The sequence below is a fragment of the Dendrobates tinctorius genome, unplaced genomic scaffold, assembly GCF_039654945.1.
Source record: "Dendrobates tinctorius isolate UK_male_01 unplaced genomic scaffold, ASM3965494v1 ptg000143l, whole genome shotgun sequence".
NCBI lineage: Eukaryota > Metazoa > Chordata > Amphibia > Anura > Dendrobatidae > Dendrobates > Dendrobates tinctorius.
In genome coordinates, this window is record NW_027361810.1 from 15,817,476 (window position 1) to 15,841,139 (window position 23,664).

The 23,664-nt window shown below is 45.7% G+C and overlaps 1 protein-coding gene across 2 annotated transcripts in view; it reads left to right on the forward strand.

The window, feature by feature from the left end:
• THSD7B (thrombospondin type 1 domain containing 7B) overlaps positions 1-23,664 on the forward strand; it is a 501,312-nt gene that overhangs the window by 425,792 nt on the left and 51,856 nt on the right. The window contains exons 19-20 of one of the 2 annotated variants that reach the window (XM_073545559.1): positions 14,120-14,235; positions 15,417-15,534. The exons of the other annotated variant lie outside the window; for it this stretch is intronic. Coding sequence (XP_073401660.1) covers positions 14,120-14,235; positions 15,417-15,534 — 234 coding nt within the window. The remainder of the gene's footprint in view (positions 1-14,119; positions 14,236-15,416; positions 15,535-23,664) is intronic. 2 annotated transcript variants of the gene reach the window in all.

Genomic DNA, 23,664 nt, shown 5'->3' on the forward strand with positions numbered 1-23,664 from the left:
AATAGTGCTTACAAGCTCTTTTCTACTGAGCTTGTAGGCACTGTTTTGAAGCTGGCCAGCATTGAAGTTCACCAATACCTCCTAATCCCGGCCAGCTTCAGCCCAGTGCTTATAAACTACGCAGCAGTGGTGGTCGGTCTCATAGGCAATGAGCTGCAAACAAAACAAAAGTGTAAATATTTAAAAAAAAGCTGCAAACTTTAATAAGAAGTAAATTGTTAAAGTGCTTGTTTATACAAGCTTTATCTGAAAATATCCATCTATGAAGATGGGAAATAACCCTTTTATGGGGCCAACGCCATTGTCATCACCAGCTTTGACAGCATTTTTTGTGGAACATGCCCTACAGCAGACAGGACTTAATTTATCCCCTTCACTTCCAAGCAATTTTTTTTCTTTTGAGATTTTGCTTTTTCCTCCCATGCTTCCAAAAGTCATTACTTTTTATGTTTTTTATGAAACCGTTTTAGTATACATATATTTATTCGGACTCCCATGACAGCACCATGAGAGAGGGGATCCGCCCTATAGGAACAGGAAACCTACAGATACAAAAAGGGCGGCACCTCTCCCACGCATCAGTTGGTTTCCTGTTCCTGAGGGGACGGGATCCTACAGAAGAGCCGGATCCCAGGCCGGCCAGCCGATACCGGTAGCGAGGGGGTCTCCTACCTCGGCCTGGTGCGGATCTCCTGGAGGACGCCACGGTGGCCCAGGATGGGTGTCACGGCGGTGGCGTGTGCAGCAGGGAGCGGCGTCCGGAGGATGTCCGTCTCCGGAATTAGGCCGCCGCCGGTGAGTATATTCCCCCCGGGGGTTCCCGGCTCCGGCGGCGCAGGTACGACGGCAGCGCGGCTGCAGGGGGCTGCAACTGGGTGGCGCTGCTTCCAGGGCTCCCGGGCGTCCCGCGTGACTTCCGGTCTTTCCCGGGGTAGCGGTGACGTCAGGGGGCGGGCGGAGGATGCGCTTCCGGGTCAGCGAGCCACTGCGCATGCGCGAGGAATCCAAGATGGCGGCGCCCATCGGAAACACCGATAGCGTCGGCTTTCGGACCGGGTCCGGCGCCAGCTGGGGTAGGGAGCCCTGTTAAGGGGGGGAGGGGCGCGGCATGGATACTGCTGACCGGAGGAGGGGTATTTAGGCAGGACCCTGGCAGGGTACCTTGCCTTGGCCACATTATTGCATGCAGCAGCGTACAGCAGCAGTGGTAATGGAGAGTGATCGAGAGCAGCAGCAGCGGCAGAAGCAAGGGCGACAGCAGCGGCAAACATCACTGCTGCCCCTGGATGACCTTCGGCAGGTCAAACAGAAAAAGAAAGTGTCCCGTGACAGTAATGAGCGGCCGGGACGAAGTGACCAGTCCACTCGTAAGAGCTCCTCCAGGCAGACAGGAGCATCGACCGAAAGAAATCCCCCTCGTTCTCCGGTACTTGCTTGTGGCACTGGTAAGTGATCTTCGTGAAAGTTCACTCAGTGACGGGACCCCCCTTCTGTGTTTTTTTCTAGGGGAAAAAAGCTACAAGTAAAAATAAACATAGGGAATGCGCACTCTGTGCATGCCCATTACCGGACGCGTGCCTCAAAAGATTGTGCCCCCCCTGTATTCAGCAGACGGTGGCAGAAGAGTCGCCCGCGGTAGCGGCGAGTTTAAGGGACATTGTCAGGGCAGAAATGAGGGAAACCCTAAAGTCCTTGTCCCAGCCGGAAAGTCTAAGGGGCGAGGTCCCGGCGGAGTCCGATTCCTCGGTAGAGTGGAGAAAAAGCAGAGACTCCCAGGCTTCATCTCCCTCGTCCTCCTCAGGAGAAGAGGACTCGGGGCGATTTTGTCTGCCTCTTGACCGGGTAGACAAGCTGGTCAAAGCAGTCAGAGGGACAATGGAGGTAGAGGAGCCTAAGCCCCAATTGTGCATGCAGGATGTCATGTTCTGTGGGCTGGAACAGAGGAAGCGGAGAGTCTTTCCGTTAAATCAAAAGATACAGGATCTGATCCACAGAGAGTGGAAAAAAACGGACAAAAGAGGGTCGCTACCACCAGCCCTCAAACGAAGATACCCCTTCGACGATCCGGCAGTGAATTCTTGGGACAGAGCCCCCAAATTAGACGCAGCCATTGCAAAGGCATCAAAAAAATCCTCGCTCCCCTTTGAGGACATGGGATCCCTTAAAGATCCCCTAGACAGGAAGGCTGATACTTTCCTGAAAAACACCTGGGAAATGGTGGCCGGGTCCTTAAGACCAGCAGTGGCTTCAACGTGCATGGCCAGGTCCATGATGGTCTGGTTGGACCAGTTGGAGTCACAACTAAAACAGGGTACATCAAGACAGACAATTCTTGGGGCCCTACCGACCATCCAGGAGGGAGCAGCCTTCCTAGCAGATGCCTCAGCGGATGCAGTGAGAATGGCCGCCAGAGCAGCAGGTCTCTCTAATGCAGCTCGCAGAGCCCTGTGGCTAAAGTGCTGGCAGGGAGACATCCAGTCCAGAGCAAAGCTCTGTGCGATTCCATGTGAGGGCGAATATTTGTTTGGAACTGTCCTAGACGAGCTGCTTGAGAAGGCGGGGGACGACAAGAAAAAATTCCCAAACCTTTCGTCTGCGTCCTACCGTCGTCCATTTGGTAGAAGGAGATTTGGCCAGGGGAGAAGGCGCAACTCTTCGCCTGTTAGAGATCGGCCCAGATGGGAAGACAGAAGGAGACGAGGTACGGGCTATATGTTCACACGCTCATCGAGAGATCAAAAGAGACCAAATCAATGACTAGCAATTCCCGTGGGGGGTAGACTGTCATCCTTCTTCCCGGCATGGTCACAGATTACGAATAGTGACTGGGTGCGCAAGGTAATATCCACCGGGCTTAGGTTGGAATTTACCCAGATCCCGCGGGACACCTTTAAACTAACTCCCTTAAGATCTTCTCATCTCGAACAAGCGGCTTTAGAAGCGGAAGTCTTGAGCCTATGCCAGAAAAATGTCCTGGTAGAGGTTCCAGAAGCTGAAAGAGGAAGAGGTTTTTACTCTCCCCTGTTTCTAATCCAGAAACCTGATAAGACGTTCAGAACGATTATAAACCTTCGTTCCCTTAACAAGTTTTTGATTAATCGTACATTTAAAATGGAGTCCATTAATACAACAATAAAAATATTGTTTAAAGGTTGTTTTATGGCGGTCATAGATTTGAAAGATGCGTACTATCATGTACCTATCCATACAGACTTCCAGCAGTTCCTGAGGGTGGCAGTTTCAGTAGAGGGCTCAGTGCGTCATTTTCAGTATAGAGCCCTTCCCTTTGGTCTCTCAGCAGCACCCAGGGTTTTTACAAAGATAGTGGCCGAAGTTATGGCTCATTTACGGGAGGTTGACGTCTTAATCATTCCATATCTAGACGATTTCTTGATTGTAGGAAAATCAGTGGGTCATTGTAAATCCCAGATAGAAAAAGCTAGATCCAGGTTAGAAAACCTTGGATGGATTTTAAACTACGAGAAATCCCGACTCCAGCCCTTAAAAATACAGAAATTTTTAGGGTTATTACTAAATTCAGAGACTCAGCGGTGCCTGCTGCCACTAGATAAATTACAAAAGATACAGGAGCAGGTTCTTCGGGCAATTGATAATCCATCTATGACCCTCAGACAGGCCATGTCCCTGTTGGGCTCTCTAACGTCATGCATCCCAGCAGTTAGGTGGGCACAATTCCATACCAGACCCCTTCAAAACGACGTCTTGGTTAATAGCAGGGCCCTGGAAGGCTCCTTACAAGGTCGGATGTTGCTAAGCCCCTCAACTGTTACATCACTGAGATGGTGGCTTGATAGCGAGAACCTAGCGTCAGGGGTGCCCTGGATAACACAGATAACCCGTATTATAACCACAGACGCAAGTTCCTTCGGTTGGGGAGCCCATATGGGGGACATAGTGTTACAGGGACAGTGGGATTCTGATTCTGAAATCTCATCCAACCAGAGAGAGCTATTGGCGATAGAACGGGCAGTCAAGAAACTCATTATCTACCTACAGGGCCATCATGTGAGGATACACTCGGACAACCAGGTAGCGGTAGCATATGTCACCACCAAGGTGGAACCCGCTCCAGCGCTCTGATGCAGATAACAGAACGGCTCCTCCAGATAGCAGAGAGAAATTGTCTATCTTTAACCGCGCTCCACATCAGCGGAAAGGACAACGTAAGAGCAGACTTTTTAAGCCGCAAGGCTCTAAGACAAGGAGAATGGGCTTTGAACAAAGATATTTACCACCAGATTGTCCGCAGATGGGGTCAGCCAGAGGTAGACTTCTTTGCCACCAGAGAAAACAGAAAAGAAAGATTGTTCTGCTCTCTGAACCCCAGGGAAGATCCCCTGGCGGTGGATGCCCTCCTGATAAGATGGGACTTTTCTCTGGCATACGCCTTCCCACCATTGAATCTTCTTCCTCTGGTAGTCAGGAAGATCAGAGAGGATCGGGCAAAAGTCATACTGATTGCCCCCTTTTGGCCGAGGAGGACCTGGTTCGCGTGGTTGAGGACCATGTCGGTATGCGATCCCTGGGTACTGCCGAACCTTCCGGATCTCCTCTACCAGGGGCCAGTCAGCCACCCACAAGTAGCGGGACTTCATTTGACGGCGTGGTGTTTGAAAGGTCACTATTAAAAGATAGAGGGTTCTCCAAGAACTTAATTGACACCCTCCTAAAAAGCAGAAAATTAACTACCACTAATATCTATGCTAGGACCTGGAAACGCTTCCTGTCCACCTTTCACTTTGACATCAGAGACGGAATTCCCACGAAACATATTCTGGAATTTCTCCAGAAAGGTTTCGAATTGGGTCTCTCCACAAGTACGCTAAAAGTGCAAGTTTCAGCCTTAGGGGCCCTGTTTGCAGGTGATATTGCAAAAAATTTTTGGGTAGCAAGGTTCATCAGAGCAGCGGCCAGATCGAGACCTATACACAAAGACAGATGCGTGCCGTGGGACTTAAACTTAGTCCTTACAGCCATGACGGAAAGTCCGTTTGAACCTTTAGATTCCGACTCACTAAAGGTTATATCTCTTAAGACAGCATTTCTGGTAGCAATAACATCCGCGCGTAGGGTGAGCGATATACAGGCACTTTCCAGATTGCCTCCTTACACAGAGTTCTTACAGGATAGAGTAATCCTAAGGCCAGATCAAGCATACCTTCCCAAGGTAGCAACACAATTCCACAGGACACAGGAGATAGTTCTGCCTTCCTTCCTCCCTAATCCAACCAACCCTAAAGAGCAGAAACTTCAGGCGTTAGATATTAGGAGATGCTTACTGACATATTTAGCAGCCACGGATCCTTGGAAGAAGGAGAACGCATTATTCCTATCCTTCCAAGGTCCCAGGAAAGGATACAGAGTATCAAAACGCACATTAGCAAGGTGGATTAGGGAGGCTATCTCTCTTGCCTACACAGCAGGTGGCGGCCCAGCTCCACAGAATCTGAGGGCGCATTCCACTCGGGCCGTGGCATCATCCTGGGCGGAAAGATCTGGAGTATCAGTTGATCAAATATGTAAGGCGGACACCTGGTCATCTCCTTCCACCTTTTTTAACCACTATCGGTTAGACATGGGTGCCTCCTCAGACCTCACCTTCGGGCTAAGGGTGCTGCAGGCTGTAGTCCCTCCCTAAGTTAGTTTACATCTCTGTAATTCTCTCGTGGTGCTGTCATGGGAGTCCGAATAAAGTATTAAGTTACGTACCGGTAACGGTATTTTTCGGAAGCCCATGACAGCACCCTTAGTTCCCTCCCTTGTTCACATATAGGGGTGCACTCCTTTAGAAGATTGTTCATAGAATCACCATATGTGGGAGATGGTATGAAATAATTTGGTTAAATAGGGTAGATAGGTTGTATATATTATATGTTGTGTACTAACCATGGTAGCCTCTCAAGCTCTGTAATCCAACTGATGCGTGGGAGAGGTGCCGCCCTTTTTGTATCTGTAGGTTTCCTGTTCCTATAGGGCGGATCCCCTCTCTCGTGGTGCTGTCATGGGCTTCCGAAAAATACCGTTACCGGTACGTAACTTAATACTTTTGATCACTTTTTATTGCATTTTTGGGGAAGGTGCAGAGAGGGAAAAAAATGATCATTCTAACGTGTAGATTCTTTTTTGTCTTTGGTTTTAATATTTTGATAATCTGACTTTTACGAACATTGCATTACGTACTAGGTTTATTTTTTTATCATTTTTTGCTTATTTATTTTTTAGTGAAGAAGGGGGGGTGATTTGAATTTTGTTTTTTAATTTTTTATAATATTTTTAAACATTTTTTTTCCACTTTTCACTCTATTCTTTAGTCATCCTTGATCATTTGTTCTATATTCTAAAGTTTTACAATAGATAGTGAAAATAACTATTAATATCTCGTATAATGCCAATCTAGCTGGGCCTTACCATATTCCAAAGATGGCAGCAACTGTTGCTTTTAACAGGCATACGGCTGCCAAAGCAAACCAATGGCACCCCGCAATCACGTTGTTGGGGGGTGATGAGCATTGACTGATTGCTTCCACTGGTAATCAGTGCAGTGAACACAGCCGGCATTGGGCATGTACACAGCGTGCTTAGCTCCTGATATACAGGCCCTGGTGCTGATGTACAAGTTATGTCCATATACACAAAAGCGTTAAATGTTTTGAACATTTCCCATAGAAATGAATTGAGGGAGATACATGTCTTCATTCCATGAGAGTCCGAGGAAGGGCCCTGGTCTTGAGATAGATGTAGATCCAAGAGATAGTCTGCTTATATTGGACATTTATTATATATGCTATCAAAATGCCATAAATGTCCTAAATGGGGCAACCCCTTTAAATCTCCAGCTCCAGGAATTGCCCCAGGTTGCAAGTTTTCATGAACTAGGACTTAATGGATTGTCTAGCCAACATTGGGACTGTTGACACGTACAATATTAGGCAACTTACTTCCCAAGGTCCCATATTTTGCTGGAACTTTCCCGATTTTGTAAGAAACAGATTTGGCAAACTTAAGGATGTTCTGGACCAAAATAAGGGGCATGTTTGCAAAGATCTTGCCTCAAAGGAGAAACTTGAACTTTGTGGACCTCAATGCAAAATCTCCAACAGGTGACCCCTTCTATCATGGCTCTTTGTTGGGCTCCAAATCATCTCCAGTTGTCGAGTGCGATTGCAACCCCTGCACCCACTATATTTACACCCCTACTCCACAAATAGGGCAGGGTTCCTGGTGGGAGTGGGGACAGAGCTAAAACCTCCCTAATTTGCCGACTTACATACTGATAAGTACAATACAAGAGTCTCTAAGGCTATGTGCACACGTTGTGGAATTCCCGCGGACGTTACCGCGGGAATTACGGAATTCCATTCTGCGGGTAAATCGCTTTTTAAATCTCGCGATTTTCCCGCGGAAAGACGAGGGATTTGCAAGCGTAATTAGCTTGCAGAATACTATTGTTTTCCAAGTGATCTGTAGCATTGCTTGGAAAACTGATTGACAGGTTGGTCACACTCGTCAAACATAGTGTTTGACGAGTGTGACCAACTTTTTACTATTGAGGCTGCCTATACGGCATCAGTAGTAAAAAGATCTAATGTTAAAAATAATAAAAAAAATAAAAAATGGTGTTTTTCTTACCTTCAGGCATCCCGCGCAGCATCCCCGATCATCGCGATGCTGCTGGCAGGTCCCGTTCCCAGTGATGTATTGCGTCAATGACCTTTGATGACGTTGCGGTCTCGCGTGATGCTACGTTATCACAGGTCATTGCTGCAATGCATCACTGGGAACAGGACCTGCCGGGAGCATCGCTGAAGCCTGCTGATGCTGCGAGGGACATCGGAAGGTGAGAATATGACAATTTTTTTTAATTTTAATTCTATTTTTTACAGGGATATGGTACCCAGAGCTCGGAGGACAGTCTCCTCTCCTCCGGATCGTGGGTACCATCTGCAAATGTTCCACTTACTTTTCGCATGGTGGGCACAGCCACATGCAGAAAGTAAGCAGAACAATGCATTCCTATGTGGGCGGAATCGCCGCGATTCCGCAAATTAATGAGCACGCTGCGTATTTTTCCACAATGAGATTCCATCGCGGGAAAATCCGCAGCATTAGCACAGCATTGCGGAATCCCATAGGATTGCATGGGATGCTGTTTTTTTTGTGTTTTTGCGGCAAAATCACGTGTTAAAAACCGCCGCGAAAAAAACGCAACGTGTAAACGCAGCCTAAAACGTAGAAACAAATGTGTCAACCATTGTGTGTTATCCCTGTGACACATTGTCTCCATCCCAACAAATTCCAGTTGTATGTTGTTACCTTCCATTCTTATCCTGGTATCCGATACTTTGTCACATGATAGCGAAGCTCCTGCCTAAATGCTAAATATTAAAAAAAAAAAAAAAAAAAAAAAAAATGGAAGGTGGAAATTATGTATCATGGGGGAAATAACTAAAATAAACACCAATGCGCAATTTTCAATCCCAATCATCCTTGGCATCCTATAGTGGTTTTATTAGGCTACTTTCACACATCAGGTTTTCGGCGTCAGGCGCGATCCGGCGTCGTGCCGGAACGCCGGATCTGGCAAATGTTTTGTAAAATCGGATGTGACGGATCCGGTTTTCTGCCGGATCCGTCTTTTTCTTGACAGACAAAACCGGATCCGTCTCATCCGGTTCATCCGTTTTTCTATCCGTTTTTCGACGGATTACGCCGGATCCGGTTTTTAAAATTGACCCTTGTGGCCTTCCGAACGGGATTGGCTACTGGAAAACTATATATAGCATGTTCCTACAGCCTTTCTTTGACAGGTTGTAGAGGAGAAAGTGCAGGTTGGAGAGAAGAGCAAGTGACTGGCGAAGATGGATGTTGTCATTGGAAATATTTTGAAGAATTTGGCGGATTTTATAGCGGAGGCGAATCGTTTGAGGGTGATTGTTCTGGAGAAGGAGAGAGCGAGACAGCAGCGCATCAGGCATCGTAGACGACGTTTGTGGATCCACCCCATCACAGCCAAGAGAATGACGCGTGGGGTCTATTCTACACTCTGCATGGACCTTCGACGAAACCCGGATACATTTTTTGGATATGTTCGGATGAAAATGGAGAATTTTGATTACTTGGTGGAGCGCATTGCACACCTCATAAGAAAAGCGGACACCTATTGCCGCTTCTCTGTTTCACCCCGCAGAGTGTCTGATGGTGACTTTAAGGTAAGCCACATTTATTGGATGTGATCGCATCAGAGCACACTTTCACTGCAATCTTGTTGGTGGTAGTTTGTATCTCCAAGTGTTATAGCTCAGTTTTGGTATGTAATGCTGTGATTTAAAACTAATTTATTGTTTTTTAATTCCCCACAGATTTCTTGCAACTGGAGAATCCCTTTCGTCACTGCATTTCCAGTACAGACTCGGGATTTCCACCATATCTGGAATTGTGAAGTACACATGCCGTGCACTGTGGGACTCCTTAGCTGAAGAGTTTTTACCAGAGCCCACAACAGAGAGGTGGATTGAAATTGCTGACAAGTTTCAACAGATATGTCAGTTTCCCAACTGCTTGGGCGCTGTGGACGGGAAACATATCCGCATTGTAAAGCCAGCTGGATCGGGATCGGAATATTTCAATTACAAGAAATATTTTTCGATTGTCCTCATGGCCATCGCTGACGCGGAATACAAATTTATTGCGGTTGATATTGGGGCCTATGGCCGCTCCAATGACTCTCAAGTTTTCAAACTGTCTGCCATGGGGCGTAAACTGTATGGAAACACCTTCCAGTTCCCACCACCTAGACCGCTGCCGCAAACATCTGGTCCACCTATGCCATTTGTCTGTGTAGGGGATGAAGCCTTCCAGCTGTCAGAACACCTTTTGAAACCGTACTCTAGCAGAGGATTGACAAGACCAAAACACATTTTTAATTACCGCCTCACAAGAGCAAGAAGAATGGTTGAATGTACCTTTGGTATTCTGACAGCCAAATGGCGGGTCCTATTGACTGCGATCAACCTCAAGACAGAAACTGTGGACGAGGTGATCAAAGCGTGCGTGGTACTCCACAATTTTGTTATCTGCAAGGAACCCATTTCCATTGAGGACACCTCTGAAGAAACCACCTTGCAAGATTACCATGACATTACCACTAGAAGTTCTGTGACGGTTTCAGTAATGAGGGACAATTTTGCACTATACTTTATGTCACCTCAAGGCAGAGTACACTGGCAGGATGACAGAGTGTGAAAGATTTGTGCCCAACCAAACTTGTGTACCTTCTGTACCAACAGTATATACCTTTGCCAACCAAAGTTGGCTATCTTGTCATGGTCTCTATTTTTAGATTTAGGCCACAGGTGTGTACCTGGTTGTGTTTTATGCAAAGTATTTCACCTTTTAACAAAAGTTGTGTACATTGTTAGGAAATCACCAACAATAAACACAACTTTTTAGGTGAAATACTTTGCTTCAAACACAACCAGGAACACAACTGTGGCAAAAAGCTAAAATTTACCCACAGTTATATACCTAGTTTTGAATACCATTTCACCTTTTAAATACCCTGTATTTAACCTTTTTCGCCGCAGAAAGAAATGACAGACAACCAGTGTAAAATAATTTAACTTTTATTGAAAAATGTTTTTTTTAGTAAACTTTTTAAAAATTTTAATAAACTTGTTTAATAAAGCTTTGAAACCATAAAACTGAAACCATAAAACTGGTCATTTTTATTTAAATACACACATTATAAATCTGTGTAGTGTGTGGTGGAAATACTGCTGGAGGGGCTGCGGGACACTTCGACACTGGGAGTGTGGAGAGAGGACTGGGATCGTGGTGGGGAAGGAACAGTTAGAGGTGAAGGTGTGGAAAAAACTACAGAATGGGTGGACATGTGGGAAGCAGAAGAGGTGGTGGGTGGTGGAGTGGAGGGTTGGGCAGGGACTGTAGGAGCAGATGATGTTGATGGCAAGTTGTATGGTGAAGGAGTTTGGTACGGGGCAGGTTGCTGGAAGTGGGGAGATGTCTGGTACGGGGCAGGTTGCTGGAAGTGGGGAGATGTCTGGTACGGGGCAGGTTGCTGGAAGTGGGGAGATGTCTGGTACTGGGGAGGTTGCTGGTACTGGGGAGTTTGAAGGTACTGGGGAGGTTGCTGGTACTGGGGAGGTTGCTGGTACTGGGGAGGTTGCTGGTACTGGGGAGGTTGCTGGTGCTGGGGAGGTTGCTAGTGCTGGGGAGGTTGCTGGTGCTGGGGAGGTTGCTGGTGCTGGGGAGGTGGATGGTGCTGGGGAGGTGGATGGTATGTAATAGGAGGGGGAGGATGGAAAGTGGCTGGGGGGGTGTAGATGTAATAGGAGGGGGAGGATGGAAAGTGGCTGGAGGGGGTGTAGATGTAATAGGAGGGGGAGGATGGAAAGTGGCTGGAGGGGGTGCAGGTGGAGGAACTACTGTGGTGGGAGGAGGAGGTTGGGAGGTAACTTGCTGGAGAGCAGCGTGGCATGAATGCATTACATGCATCTGCTGGGCAGGAGAGAGCGTTTCCATGCGCTCCACAACAGACCTGAAAAAGGTGTGGTTTGGCGAAGATCTTGCTTCTGAATGCATGGTTTGCAGAAGTGTCTTCACCTCCAGAATGCTGGAGTTGATCTGCTGATAGCCTGCGGAGATTTGCTCTGACAAGACTTTTAGACAGTTCTGGAAAGATGCATTCAGATGCAAGAACTCTGGCGCATAACTCTTTTCCTGACCCCTCTGCCGCTGCCGCCCAGTACCCGCAGGTGTACTAGAGGTGGCAGGGGCAGAAGGGTGGGGTAAAGGGAAAGCGATCTCCTCACCAGCAGCTTCATGTAATGTAGGCGGCCACGATGCTCCTGTGCTGGTGGATGGGACAGATGGGTCGAATGTGTGGGAAGGCTGGGAAGGTGCAGATGTACCGGGGCGGTCGAAGTGTCCCTCGGTGCCGGTCTCCTCAGGGATCGCCTCAGAAGGGTCCAATCGTGCAGGCTCCCGAGTGCTGCTCACCGTGCTGTGGAATAAAGAGAAAAAAAACAATTAAAATAGTGACATGGTATGGCCCTGGCTGAAAAAAAAAGTTACATCTAAACATTTTTTTGTCACATGTGGTGTGTAATATTTACCTTCTGGTGAGCATTGTCTCCCGGAGGAACGACAGGGCTCGTGCGTACTTGTACTTGCTCCTGCATCCTCCAGATCCACTCGGGGCCCGCATCTCTTTATTGAACTCCTTCTTGAAACGATCCCTCACAGACCGCCACCGCTTCACAATTCTCTCCCCTGAAACGAGAAAGGACAAAGTGGTTAGTATACAACATCAGTGTTTCCCAAACTCCAGTCCTCATGGTCCCCAGGGGTCATGTTTTCAGGATTTCCAAAGTAAATAGAAATCCTGAACACATGATCCATGGGGACCACGAGGACTGGAGTTCAGGAAACACTGGTTTAAATCAAGCAACCGGTACTGTATATACTTACGCTCTTTAATCTGGGCCCGAGCTTCGAGGTCCTCCCAGCGGTCCACAAGGAGCGAACAGATTTCCTCCCAGAGTCGTCGGGTAACGATCAGGTCAGCGTGGCGGCGGTCAGCCATATTCCATAGCGGCTCCCTTTCTCTGACGAGATCGATGAGGTGGTCCACATCAATCCCTCCATCCTCACCGTCAGAGTCGGGAGCACGCTGTGAAGGCTGTTAAAGAAAAAGACAAAAATAACATAATTAGCCTCCACAAAAGAAATGAAATAAAAAGTGCAAAAAAAACAAAGCAAAAATATTTATACTTACACGCTGGTGACCGCCGCGTTGCTGTCGCCGACGACCCTGGGAGGCACTGCGAGGACCTCTTGGCCGAGCACCAGATTGGGAAGACTAGAGAAGAAAACAAAAAATGTTATGTCTTTGGATGTAGGCATTTGTTTGCTGTGTGTGGTCTGCAGAACATTGTTTTCTATGTGTTGTGTGTAGTGTGATGTTGTGTTTCTGCGTTTGATGCAAAAAACTTACCAATTGTGAGCCCACTCCAAGTGTCTGTCCACCCCTTCCTTCTTCTTCTGGGAGCTCCTCTTCATCTTGTGATTCCTGTTTTGAAATAAGTGGCAATGAATAGACATATATTACAGAGAAGATGGATTTTGGAAATAAAAACTTACCGTCAAACGCTGACGATGCGAGGGAGGGCTCCCAGAAGATGATGTGCTGTCTTCCTCATGGCCAGACTCCATGGCTGTGGGTGGTGTTTCTGCTGCTGCTGCTGCATCTATTGGGCGGCTGTTAAATAAAGAGAAACAAAGGGCAAATGAATATCTTGATATTCCATAGCCCTAGTTTGGAGGAATGGGGGATTTGATAATTACCGTCTCTTATCTGCTGCTGGACTCCCCTCCCGTTGTTCAGCATGCTGCTCCATTTGGGGTGGTGCTGATGGTGCTGCTGCTGCAGATGTCTGCTGCCTTCTCCTGCTCCTGGTTCTTGGCTTGGGTGGCATGTTGGGTGTGGCTGAGGGTCCCATTGTCTTGCTTTTATATATGTCCTGTGGGCAGAGCTACTGAGCATGCTCAGACCAAAGAAACCGGATCCGGCGCATTGCGGCGCTCATAGGCTTTCATTGTATGAAAAAGCCGGACACGCCGGATCCGGCGTGTCCGGCTTTTTCGACGGAGACAAAAAACATTACAGTCTCCGTTTTTTCCAGACGCCGGATCGCGTCACATTGCCGGATCCGGCGAAAATCGGATGAAACGCATGGCCATCCGGCTCGATCCGGCTCTAATGCAAGTCATTAGGGGGGAAACCGGATCCGGCATTGCATTTCGACGGATCCAGTTTTAGTCAAAAGCGCCGGATCGCGCCTGACGCCGAAAACCTGATGTGTGAAAGAGGCCTTAATGTAGCAATAGGTAAAGATTGGTATTTCTCGGATTTTCTTGCGTACTGGGGATACACGAGAGATTATAGAGTTACAAGTGGGAGCGAGTGAATTTAAATCATCGTCGGAGCTCGAGTGGCACTTAAGGGGTCAACGATGTAGTAAAATGGATAATTTATTGCAGTGGCTGAATCTAAATGGGTTTTGTTGGTGATTTTCAGAGTGGAGCGCCTGTCAGCTCAGTGAAAAGGCCATCTGCGGTGAGGGAATAAAAACTCGGCTTCTGGACTGCACCCGCAGCGATGGGAAATCTGTAAAAATGGCCTTTTGTGAGCAGGTAATGTTCAGCTTACAAAACGGATCCAGCCAGGCGCCTCTTAAACTCCGCTGTGCCGGGGCCCAGCGTGACGGCTCTGGAGTTCACTCATCACACAGTCTTGTTTTTTTTTTTTGTTTTGTCCAATACAGGAATTGTTACACTGACCAACTTAAAAAAAAAAAAAAAAACTCCAGAAAAAGTAAAAAAGAAATAAAACCATAGAAACGTACAGGGAAAAAACCCCACAATTTAAAAAAAAAAAAATGACAAAATTATATGATGCAACGTTGTAATTGGATTTACTGTGCAATCTCACCACGGAATTCAAGATGTAATTCTGCTAAATAATAAATGTTCATATGGAATGTTGGGTGAAATGGAAAATTTAGTTTAACCCTGATCTAAATTGCAAAATTATTTGACAATTTACAAAACAAGAAAAAGGAGAACGAGTGGAGAAAATTGTCCCGTGCATAGACATGGCTTACAAAAACATCCCCCACATTCTGTACTTCCTGTAGTCACCACTAGAGGGAGCCTAAAAGTTTACTGTATACATATTATCCATTGAACTGCATTATAAATCAGTATGCAGACAGCTCCCTCTAGTGGTGTCGATAAGACGCTAAGATTTTAGCATTTTCCTCAATGCTGTAGCTCAGTACGAAAAAAATGAGGTCTAGCAATTTAATAAATTAATCAACACAAAATATTAAATATATTAACCCGTTTCCAAAATCCACTGAACGTGCACGGCACTTGTCAGGTGCAAGTGTATATAGCTATACAGCCAACTCTGATCACTGCTGTTCAGCCACCTAAATGCCGCTGTCCGTTTCTGTGGCACAATCTGAATAGGCAGAATTGCGTTTTTTCATCATTTGATTTTTATTTTCCCCCATTTTTCAGTTAATTATACAGTAAAACGAACGATGTCATTCACATCTACAGTTTTGTCCCGCGAAAAAAAAAAAAAAAACCTCGTACTGCCATATCGATGGAGGAAAAAAAATATGACCCTTGGAAAAAGGGGCAAAAAAGAAAATTGGCCGTGGCAGGAAGTGGTTAAAGACTATAAAGTGAACATTCCTTTTAATAAATCTATTGACTGTCCTATAAAATGAGTCGCCTTCTGTTAGTGGCTGATATTGCTTGGATCTTTTCAGGATTTTTTTTTTTTTTTTTTTTTTACTTTTTAGCTTGGAATGAAGAAACCTGAAAAGCTGAGTCTTCGCTGTCTGGTGGAGTGCAGCATCGACTGTCAGGTGTCGGACTGGTCGTTCTGGTCATCCTGCTCACAGACGTGCGGAGTCGGAGGTGCGCCATACAAACGATGTATTCTACATTCTGCTTTACATTGTAATGGGTCAAGAACATAAAGGGAAGCAGTCCGGACACATAATTATGGGATGGACTAAGCACATCGTTTGCCCAACAAATTTTCCTGTCGTTCCAAATTCTGCCGGCGAGATTTCCAGACAAGAACTTCATTGCAATATGCTAATTAGGATGTTGGTGCTTTGGGGGCTGTCCGGAGCACCTTCCCTCCGTTATTCTGCCCTCCTAACTCCTCTTGCCTCTTTAGTTTGGCCTGCCCTGCCTGCATTGTAGCCCGCGCATGCACAGAGTGTTGCAGTGTCGGTGCATGCGCATAAGGTAGGTGACCAACTCCAGGAGAAATGGCAAGTGTCAATATTGTGATGAGTCCTGTGCAGTCAACCCTGGTTCATCTGTCAACCAATGAAGAGGAGGAGGAGCCGAGAAGGCAGATTAAATAAGGGAAGGTCCCCCCGACGCGCTGAGGACCTAATTAGCATATCACCTTGAAAACTTTTTCCAGTAATTCTTGCTCACAGATTTTCGAACTACAGGTATTGTCTTTCTGAGGGCCAGCTGCCCTAAATGCTGAGATGCTTAGTCCATCACATCATTTTACTCCTCACTCCTTTAAAAGCAATTACTAGGATTTTTATTTTTTTTTTGCTTAAATGCATGTATTTTTGACATTCTTTTGTTATATGGTTTGCTTGAAAATGTTGGATTGTTTGTCTTGTACATCTATGCATCAAAGTACATAGCAGAATACAAGAAGAGTTGACATTGAGTCTTAATTGTCTGGCCAAGATGAGCAGAGACCACTCCTCTCTGCTTCACACCTGACTGCACTTAGTTGTACATATATTGCAGAGCACAAGTCTGCATAGACTTCAGTCTGCATTGTGATTGCTATAAGTGTGTGCTAGAAGTGTGAAGATTAATTTAAGAATTAAAACCAGAATTGAACCAGAAGGGAACTGAAGGTAACTGGACACAGTCACTGTAAACAATGTTTCTGTTTGTTTTCACTTTCACCCCAATAATCCTTCACTTTCTGCTAATTCCCCTAATCCCTACTCCTAGTAAGGAACTGTTCATCTCTTCTTCAATCCTCCCCATCCACCTCACCTCCGCCTCAAAACTGTTCCTTAACATACAATCCTCTGTCTCCAAACACAGACAGCCCCCTCATGCCCTCTCCTGCTCCCACCTGGTAACACTTTCTCTGCTCCTTCTCACCGCTGGTGATATCTCTCCAAATCCTGGTCCTCCTCACCACATTCCCACAGTCATTTCTACCTCCCATCCACGCTCTATCACAACCTTCCATAACCTCTCCAACCTTATACCCATTCACCCAGCCCCCGCTTCCCCAGTCCCACTAACAGGAGCTCTGTGGAACGCTCGCTCTGTCTGCAACAAGCTTTCCTACATCCATGATCTTTTTGTTACTACCAAACTCTCCTTCCTCGCCATCACCGAAACCTGGCTCACCCCTTCTGACACAGCCTCTCCTGCTGCACTTTCGTATGGCGGCTTCCACCTTTCTCACACCCCCCGCCCCAGCAGCAAACATGGTGGAGGAGTTGGTTTTCTCCTGTCAGATACCTGCTCCTTCACCCCAATCCCACTGCCACCCTCTGTTACCCTCCCTTCCTTTGAGGTGCACTCTGTGCGCATCTACTCCCCCTCCAACCTCCAACTGGCTGTCATCTACCGCCCCCCAGGGCCAGCCACCACCTTCTTTGACCACTTCACCACCTGGTTACTTCATTTCCTTTCCGCGGACATCCCTACTATCATCATGGGCGACTTCAACATCCCCATTGACACTTCCCTCTCAGCTGCCACTAAACTTCTATCTCTCACTTCCTCCTTCGGCCTCACTCAATGGTCTTCTACAGCCACCCACAAAGATGGCCACACACTGGACCTCATCTTCACCCGCCTCTGCTCCCTATCTAACCTCTCTAACTCACCTCTTCCTCTCTCTGACCACAACCTGCTCACATTCTCTTCCCTCTTCACTCCATGTCTACAATCCCCACCCCACAAACTTTCACACCCTCGCAGGAATCTTAAACACCTTGACCTACACTCATTCTCCGAATCCCTCCTCCCTCTTACAGATATAAGTTCCTTACACAATGCGGATGACGCTGCCGCTCTATATAACACCACAATAGCTGTAGCTTTGGAATCCGCTGCCCCACTTACACATACCAAAACTCGCAAAATCAACAGACAGCCCTGGCACACCAGCCTGACCAAAGAGCTGAGGCGAGCTTCCAGGGCTGCTGAGCGCAGATGGAAAAGATCCCACTCCAACGAGCATTTCATCGCATTCAAACAGTCCCTCACTACTTTCAAGACCACACTCGCCACAGCTAAACAAACCTACTTCTCATCTCTCATATCCTCCCTGTCTCACAACCCTAAACAGTTATTCAACACCTTCAATTCTCTCCTCCGCCCCCCAGCACCTCCTCCCTCCCCACTCATCTCAGCTGAAGACTTTGCCTCATTTTTCAAGCAGAAAATTGATAACATCAGGGACAGTTTTGGTCAACAACCCCCAGAGCCCTTCCTCCCGACTTCCCAGCCCTCCACCTTCAAAACCAACTTCTCCACCATTACAGAAGATCGACTCTCCACTCTACTCTCAAGATCACATCTCACCACCTGTGCACTCGACCCGATCCCATCCCACTTCATCCCACACCTCACCACAGTCTTCATCCCAACCCTAACCCATCTCTTCAACCTATCACTAACAACTGGTGTTTTCCCCTCAAGCTTTAAACATGCCTCCATCACACCTATCCTCAAAAAGCCCTCTCTTGACCCATCCTCTGTATCTAGCTATCGCCCTATATCACTTCTCCCATACGCCTCCAAGCTACTGGAACAACACGTCTACCTTGAACTGTCCTCCCATCTCTCTTCTTGCTCCCTCTTCGACCGCTTACAATCTGGCTTCCGGTCACACCACTCCACTGAAACTGTCCTTACTAAGGTCACCAATGACCTCTTAACTGCCAAGAGCAAGCGACACTACTCTGTCCTCCTCCTCCTGGACCTGTCGGCTGCCTTTGACACAGTGGACCATTCCCTATTATTACAGACCCTCTCATCCCTCGGCATCACAGACTTGGCCCTCTCCTGGATCTCATCATACCTAACAGACCGGACATTCAGCGTCTCCCACTCACACACCACCTCCTCACCTCGCCCCCTATCTGTCGGAGTCCCACAAGGTTCAGTCCTAGGGCCCCTGCTGTTCTCTATTTACACCTTTGGCCTGGGACAGCTCATAGAATCTCATGGCTTTCAGTATCATCTTTATGCTGATGACACACAGATCTACATCTCTGGACCAGATATCACCTCCCTACTAACCAGAATCCCTCAATGTCTGTCCACTATTTCATCCTTCTTCTCCACTAGATATCTGAAACTCAACATGGACAAAACAGAATTCATCATCTTTCCCCCATCTCACGTGACCCCCCCTACGAACCTATCAATTACAGTAAATGACTGCCCACTCTCCCCAGTCCCACAAGCTCGCTGCCTCGGAGTAATCCTTGATGCTGATCTCTCCTTCAAACCACATATCCAAACCCTTTCCACTTCCTGCCGACTTCAACTCAAAAATATTTCACGCATCCGTTCATTCCTCACCCAAGAATCTGCAAAAACCCTAGTCCATGCCCTCATCATCTCTCGCCTTGACTACTGCAACCTCATGCTCTGCGGCCTCCCCTCAAACACTCTCGCACCCCTCCAATCTATTCTAAACTCTGCTGCCCGACTAATCCACCTGTCCCCCCGCTATTCCCCAGCTTCTCCCCTCTGTCAATCCCTTCACTGGCTCCCAATTGCCCAGAGACTCCATTACAAAACCCTAACCATGACATACAAAGCCATCCACAACTTGTCTCCTCCATACATCTGTGACCTCGTCTCCCGGTACTTTCCTGCACGCAACCTCCGATCCTCACAAGATCTCCTTCTCTACTCCCCTCTTATCTCCTCTTCCCACAATCGCATACAAGATTTCTCTCGCGCATCACCCCTACTCTGGAACTCTCTACCACAACATATCAGACTCTCACCTACCATCGAAACCTTCAAAAAGAGCCTGAAGACCCACCTCTTCCGACAAGCCTATAACCTGCAGTAACCACCGATCGACCAAACCGCTGCACGACCAGCTCTACCCTCGCCTACTGTATTATCACCCATCCCTTGAAGATTGTGAGCCCTCGCGGGCAGGGTCCTCTCTCCTCCTGTACCAGTTATGACTTGTATTGTTTAAGATTATTGTACTTGTTTTTATGTATACCCCCCTCACATGTAAAGCGCCATGGAATAAATGGCGCTATAACAATAAATAATAATAATAATAATAATAATAATAATTGAGTCAGTCAGTGAGCTCATTCTCTGATCTGTAACTCTTTACCTTGATTGATAGCTCACTGGTGGATGTCAGTCGTTAGGCAAAGAAATCACACAGTAAGCTATCAATCAAGCTAAAGAGGCTTTTGCTGGGTGGGGAAACAACCACTGGAGGTAGAGGCTCGGGAAGTGCTCTGCCACACCCAGAGCACTTAATACCTCATTTGCATATGAAGGAAAGTGTTAAATACTCAGGAATGCAGCAACTGATAGAAGATATCCATGTGTCAATGGACTAAGCTTTCAAAGATCCTCATGCAGTTGAGGGGGTTGATGTTATTGATGGCTTCCCTGGGGAAACAGACCGGACAGGCAGTAATGCGTGGCACCGGGTGTCTGGCAGCTGCTCACCTTACCAGTCTCCATGGGATTGACACATACATTAACACAACGGTCATTTATTTGATGATTTTTATTTTTTAGTTGACATTTTTTTTATCTTGCAGATTTAGACATCTTGTGTAATGATTATGCCCGCGATCATATCCGCCGGCCCCGGTATGTGTGGGCCCGCCGTGCCTCTGATGAGTGGGATTATGAGGTGTCTTGGGGCTCTGCAGATGAGTGCAGAATGTGAATAGGCTGCAGCTCATTTCCAGCACACTGAGCACTTCTATTTCCTCCAGAATTGCCGAACGAGGCAGAGCGATTAACGGAACGCTCCTCTCCTCTTATTAAGCCAGATAGAATTAGGAGATCGGCTACAGAGAACATTTCAATTCATTTCTGCTCAAGGTCGCCTTAACTTTCGGCTTTTTTGCTCAGAAGTTTGGAGATGTGAGACTCCGGGGTGTTTAGTATTTCACTAGAAATTTACTTCAGACCAGGCAAAATGAGACAGCGAATGTGCCGTATAAGCCAGGATTTCCTCCACGGGGCAGAGTTTCAGCTTCCTACCTGATGCCCCACTCCTGACGCCAGCTCCCGGGGCACGTGCCCTTCTCATACTTACCAATATTGCGATGTGTATCATAGGACTGTTTAAGCCCCGCCTCTAATCCCACCCAGGAAGAACTTTAATCCCACCCATGAGCACCCCAAAATTGGAAATGAATGCCCTCTTTTGGATACCCTTTCCAACTCAGGACATCCCCTGATTTCCAGGATTGTAGATGAAAAATAGGACAATTCTAGATTGATGACAGCTGCCAACTATGACTTTTTTCTCTCCCCGGGCTACGCCTCCGATTATACACCTCATGTTGGAGTGATAAAAGTCTGACAACCATATGTACTTAACAGGCTGTGGTTGTTAAACACGGTCCTAGAAACCATCCAGCAGGCCCCTCCATCCATGAGGCCCATCACTGGCCTCAGCATCAAGGGGCAAATACCGGTAGAACTGAAGACAGGCAGGCAGTGGCCTAGGATAGATGAGTATCATATATTTTATTATTTTTAACCCCTTCCCTGCAATCATTTCTTTTTTTTTTTATTTTGGGTGGTCTTCAGCACAATAAACATGTTTTTACTGCAATTAATTTGGATATATTTTATTCCGCTGGACAAATTGAGCAAATGAACAAATGTTGGGAGATTTCTCTCATCTTGAGCAACATTCAGCTATTAATTTATTCATACATTTCCCAGAGGAATAACAGAGGAACAGCACGGAGTTAAACATAATTCCCAGAGTCATGATTACTATAAATAATAATAATACGATAAGAATTATTATTACAAGACTATTATAACTACTATTACTGTCAATAGTAATAATAATAAAATACTAATATTAGTGATCATAAAAGTATTAATATTACTTTTAGTATCTATTATTATTACTAATAGTATTATTAATATAATAATGGTGACAAGTATCAATATTATTATTACTTTTATTAGCACTATTACTAATTAATACAATAATACCAATATCAGCTGTAAGGGTATTATTAATTTTATTATTTTTATTCATACTAGTAAATATTACTATTTTTTAATATTGCTATTACTGTTATTAATATTTTAAGAACAGTCTTTGATTTTTTTTTTTTTTAATGTTTTTATTTATTTTTTTTTTACGTTTTACAGCGTCGTCTGCACATAAACATGGCGCAGTTGCCCACAGCAACCAATCAGATGACTTCTTTCCTTTTTCCCACATGCACAGTAAGCTGGATTGTGATTGGTTGCTATGGTAAACTCCTCCCCTTGTGACCTGCCCAGTTGATGCTCGCAGTCTGTGATTCTGCCTGAAGCGCGTAGCGGAGAATTTTTCTCCACTTTTCGACGTTGCTATGACAGCTCCTCTCACTCGGTGACATCCTCATTATAAAGGAGACCCGGCGCCTTCACGGCATTTTTTTTTGTTTAATACATCAGTGAAAGAAGCAATGAAGTCCCACAGTTAATAAAGGCAATTTCTATTTTTAACAAGCAGATAAATCCATTTTTTATTAATAAGTCCGGAGATTTGTGTTTGACGGGTTCATTTTTAGCATGTCAGTGAATGCGCGGGCGCATCTTGTGTTTCACATTACCGAGCGGTTCACGTTCGCTGATTACTTATTTTCCTACGTTTTACACCATTTCAAGGGCAATTTGCGATTTCTGTAAATCTGATTAAAATAAGCAGCGAGAACTGACAATCAGGGCAGAGATCTAATGACGACACGTTTGTCACATGACCAGAAGACAAAATCTTCATACTATGCACTACAACTCTCAACATGACCTGACCATCGGACACAATCCTATTCTATGCACAGAACAGTAAATATGTGTGAACAGATCCAGTGATCGGAAAACAAGGGCGATTATTAACCCCCTTTAAATTTTTTGCACTTTTGTTTTTTTTTTTCCTCCTTTTCTTCGAAGAGAAGAATTGGGTATTTTTCATCGCCATACGACGGCATGATTTTTTTCTTGGACAAGTTCCATTGAGACAATTCACTTTTTCATATAATACATTGAAAAACAGGAAAACAAATTCCAAAGTGTAGTGAAATAGTAAAAAAAATTCAATTCTGAATTTTTTTTTTTTTTTTTTTAAACTTTTGTTCATTGTATTGTATCTGCCCTAAATGGAGCAGGCTTAGATCCTGAGTGTGAGGGGTTTAATAGTATATACTTTTGATCATATTTACCAATGGGTTATTATAGGGGGTCAGAATTGGGCCCTCTTCTCTTTAATATGCTTCTTTTCAATCTTAACACCTACACAAATCCAGCACAAGACCGATAATGAAATATTAAAATAAGCTTTATTGAGAACAAAGTGGACAATATCCTGAGGAAGCATTGTGAAACGTGTGTTGGAAGGTGTGGTTGAGGACAAGCAGTGCATTTTGACTCTATGGGTTTCTTAATCCTTACATGGATGTGATCACTCTTTCTATGAACTTTGTATATTATTGAATGATCTATTTTTGGTATTCCATCATTCATTCTGATTTGAACTCTATATTGTTATGAATTTAGCGCTGCATGTTTTTATTGTGCACTGGCACTTTATTTTGTTGTATTTATGCATTCATATATTTTCACTCTGCACTTTCTTTGACTACTATATTTATAGATGGGAATCTCAAGAACCAAGCACGTTTTGATCATTATCAGTGTCTGTAGGATCTTCTTTCTGATTATTTTGTCTGGGTCACTCTTAACTATAAATTTACATCATATATTTTGCATTGTATTCCTCCACCTTCATTTATTTTATGT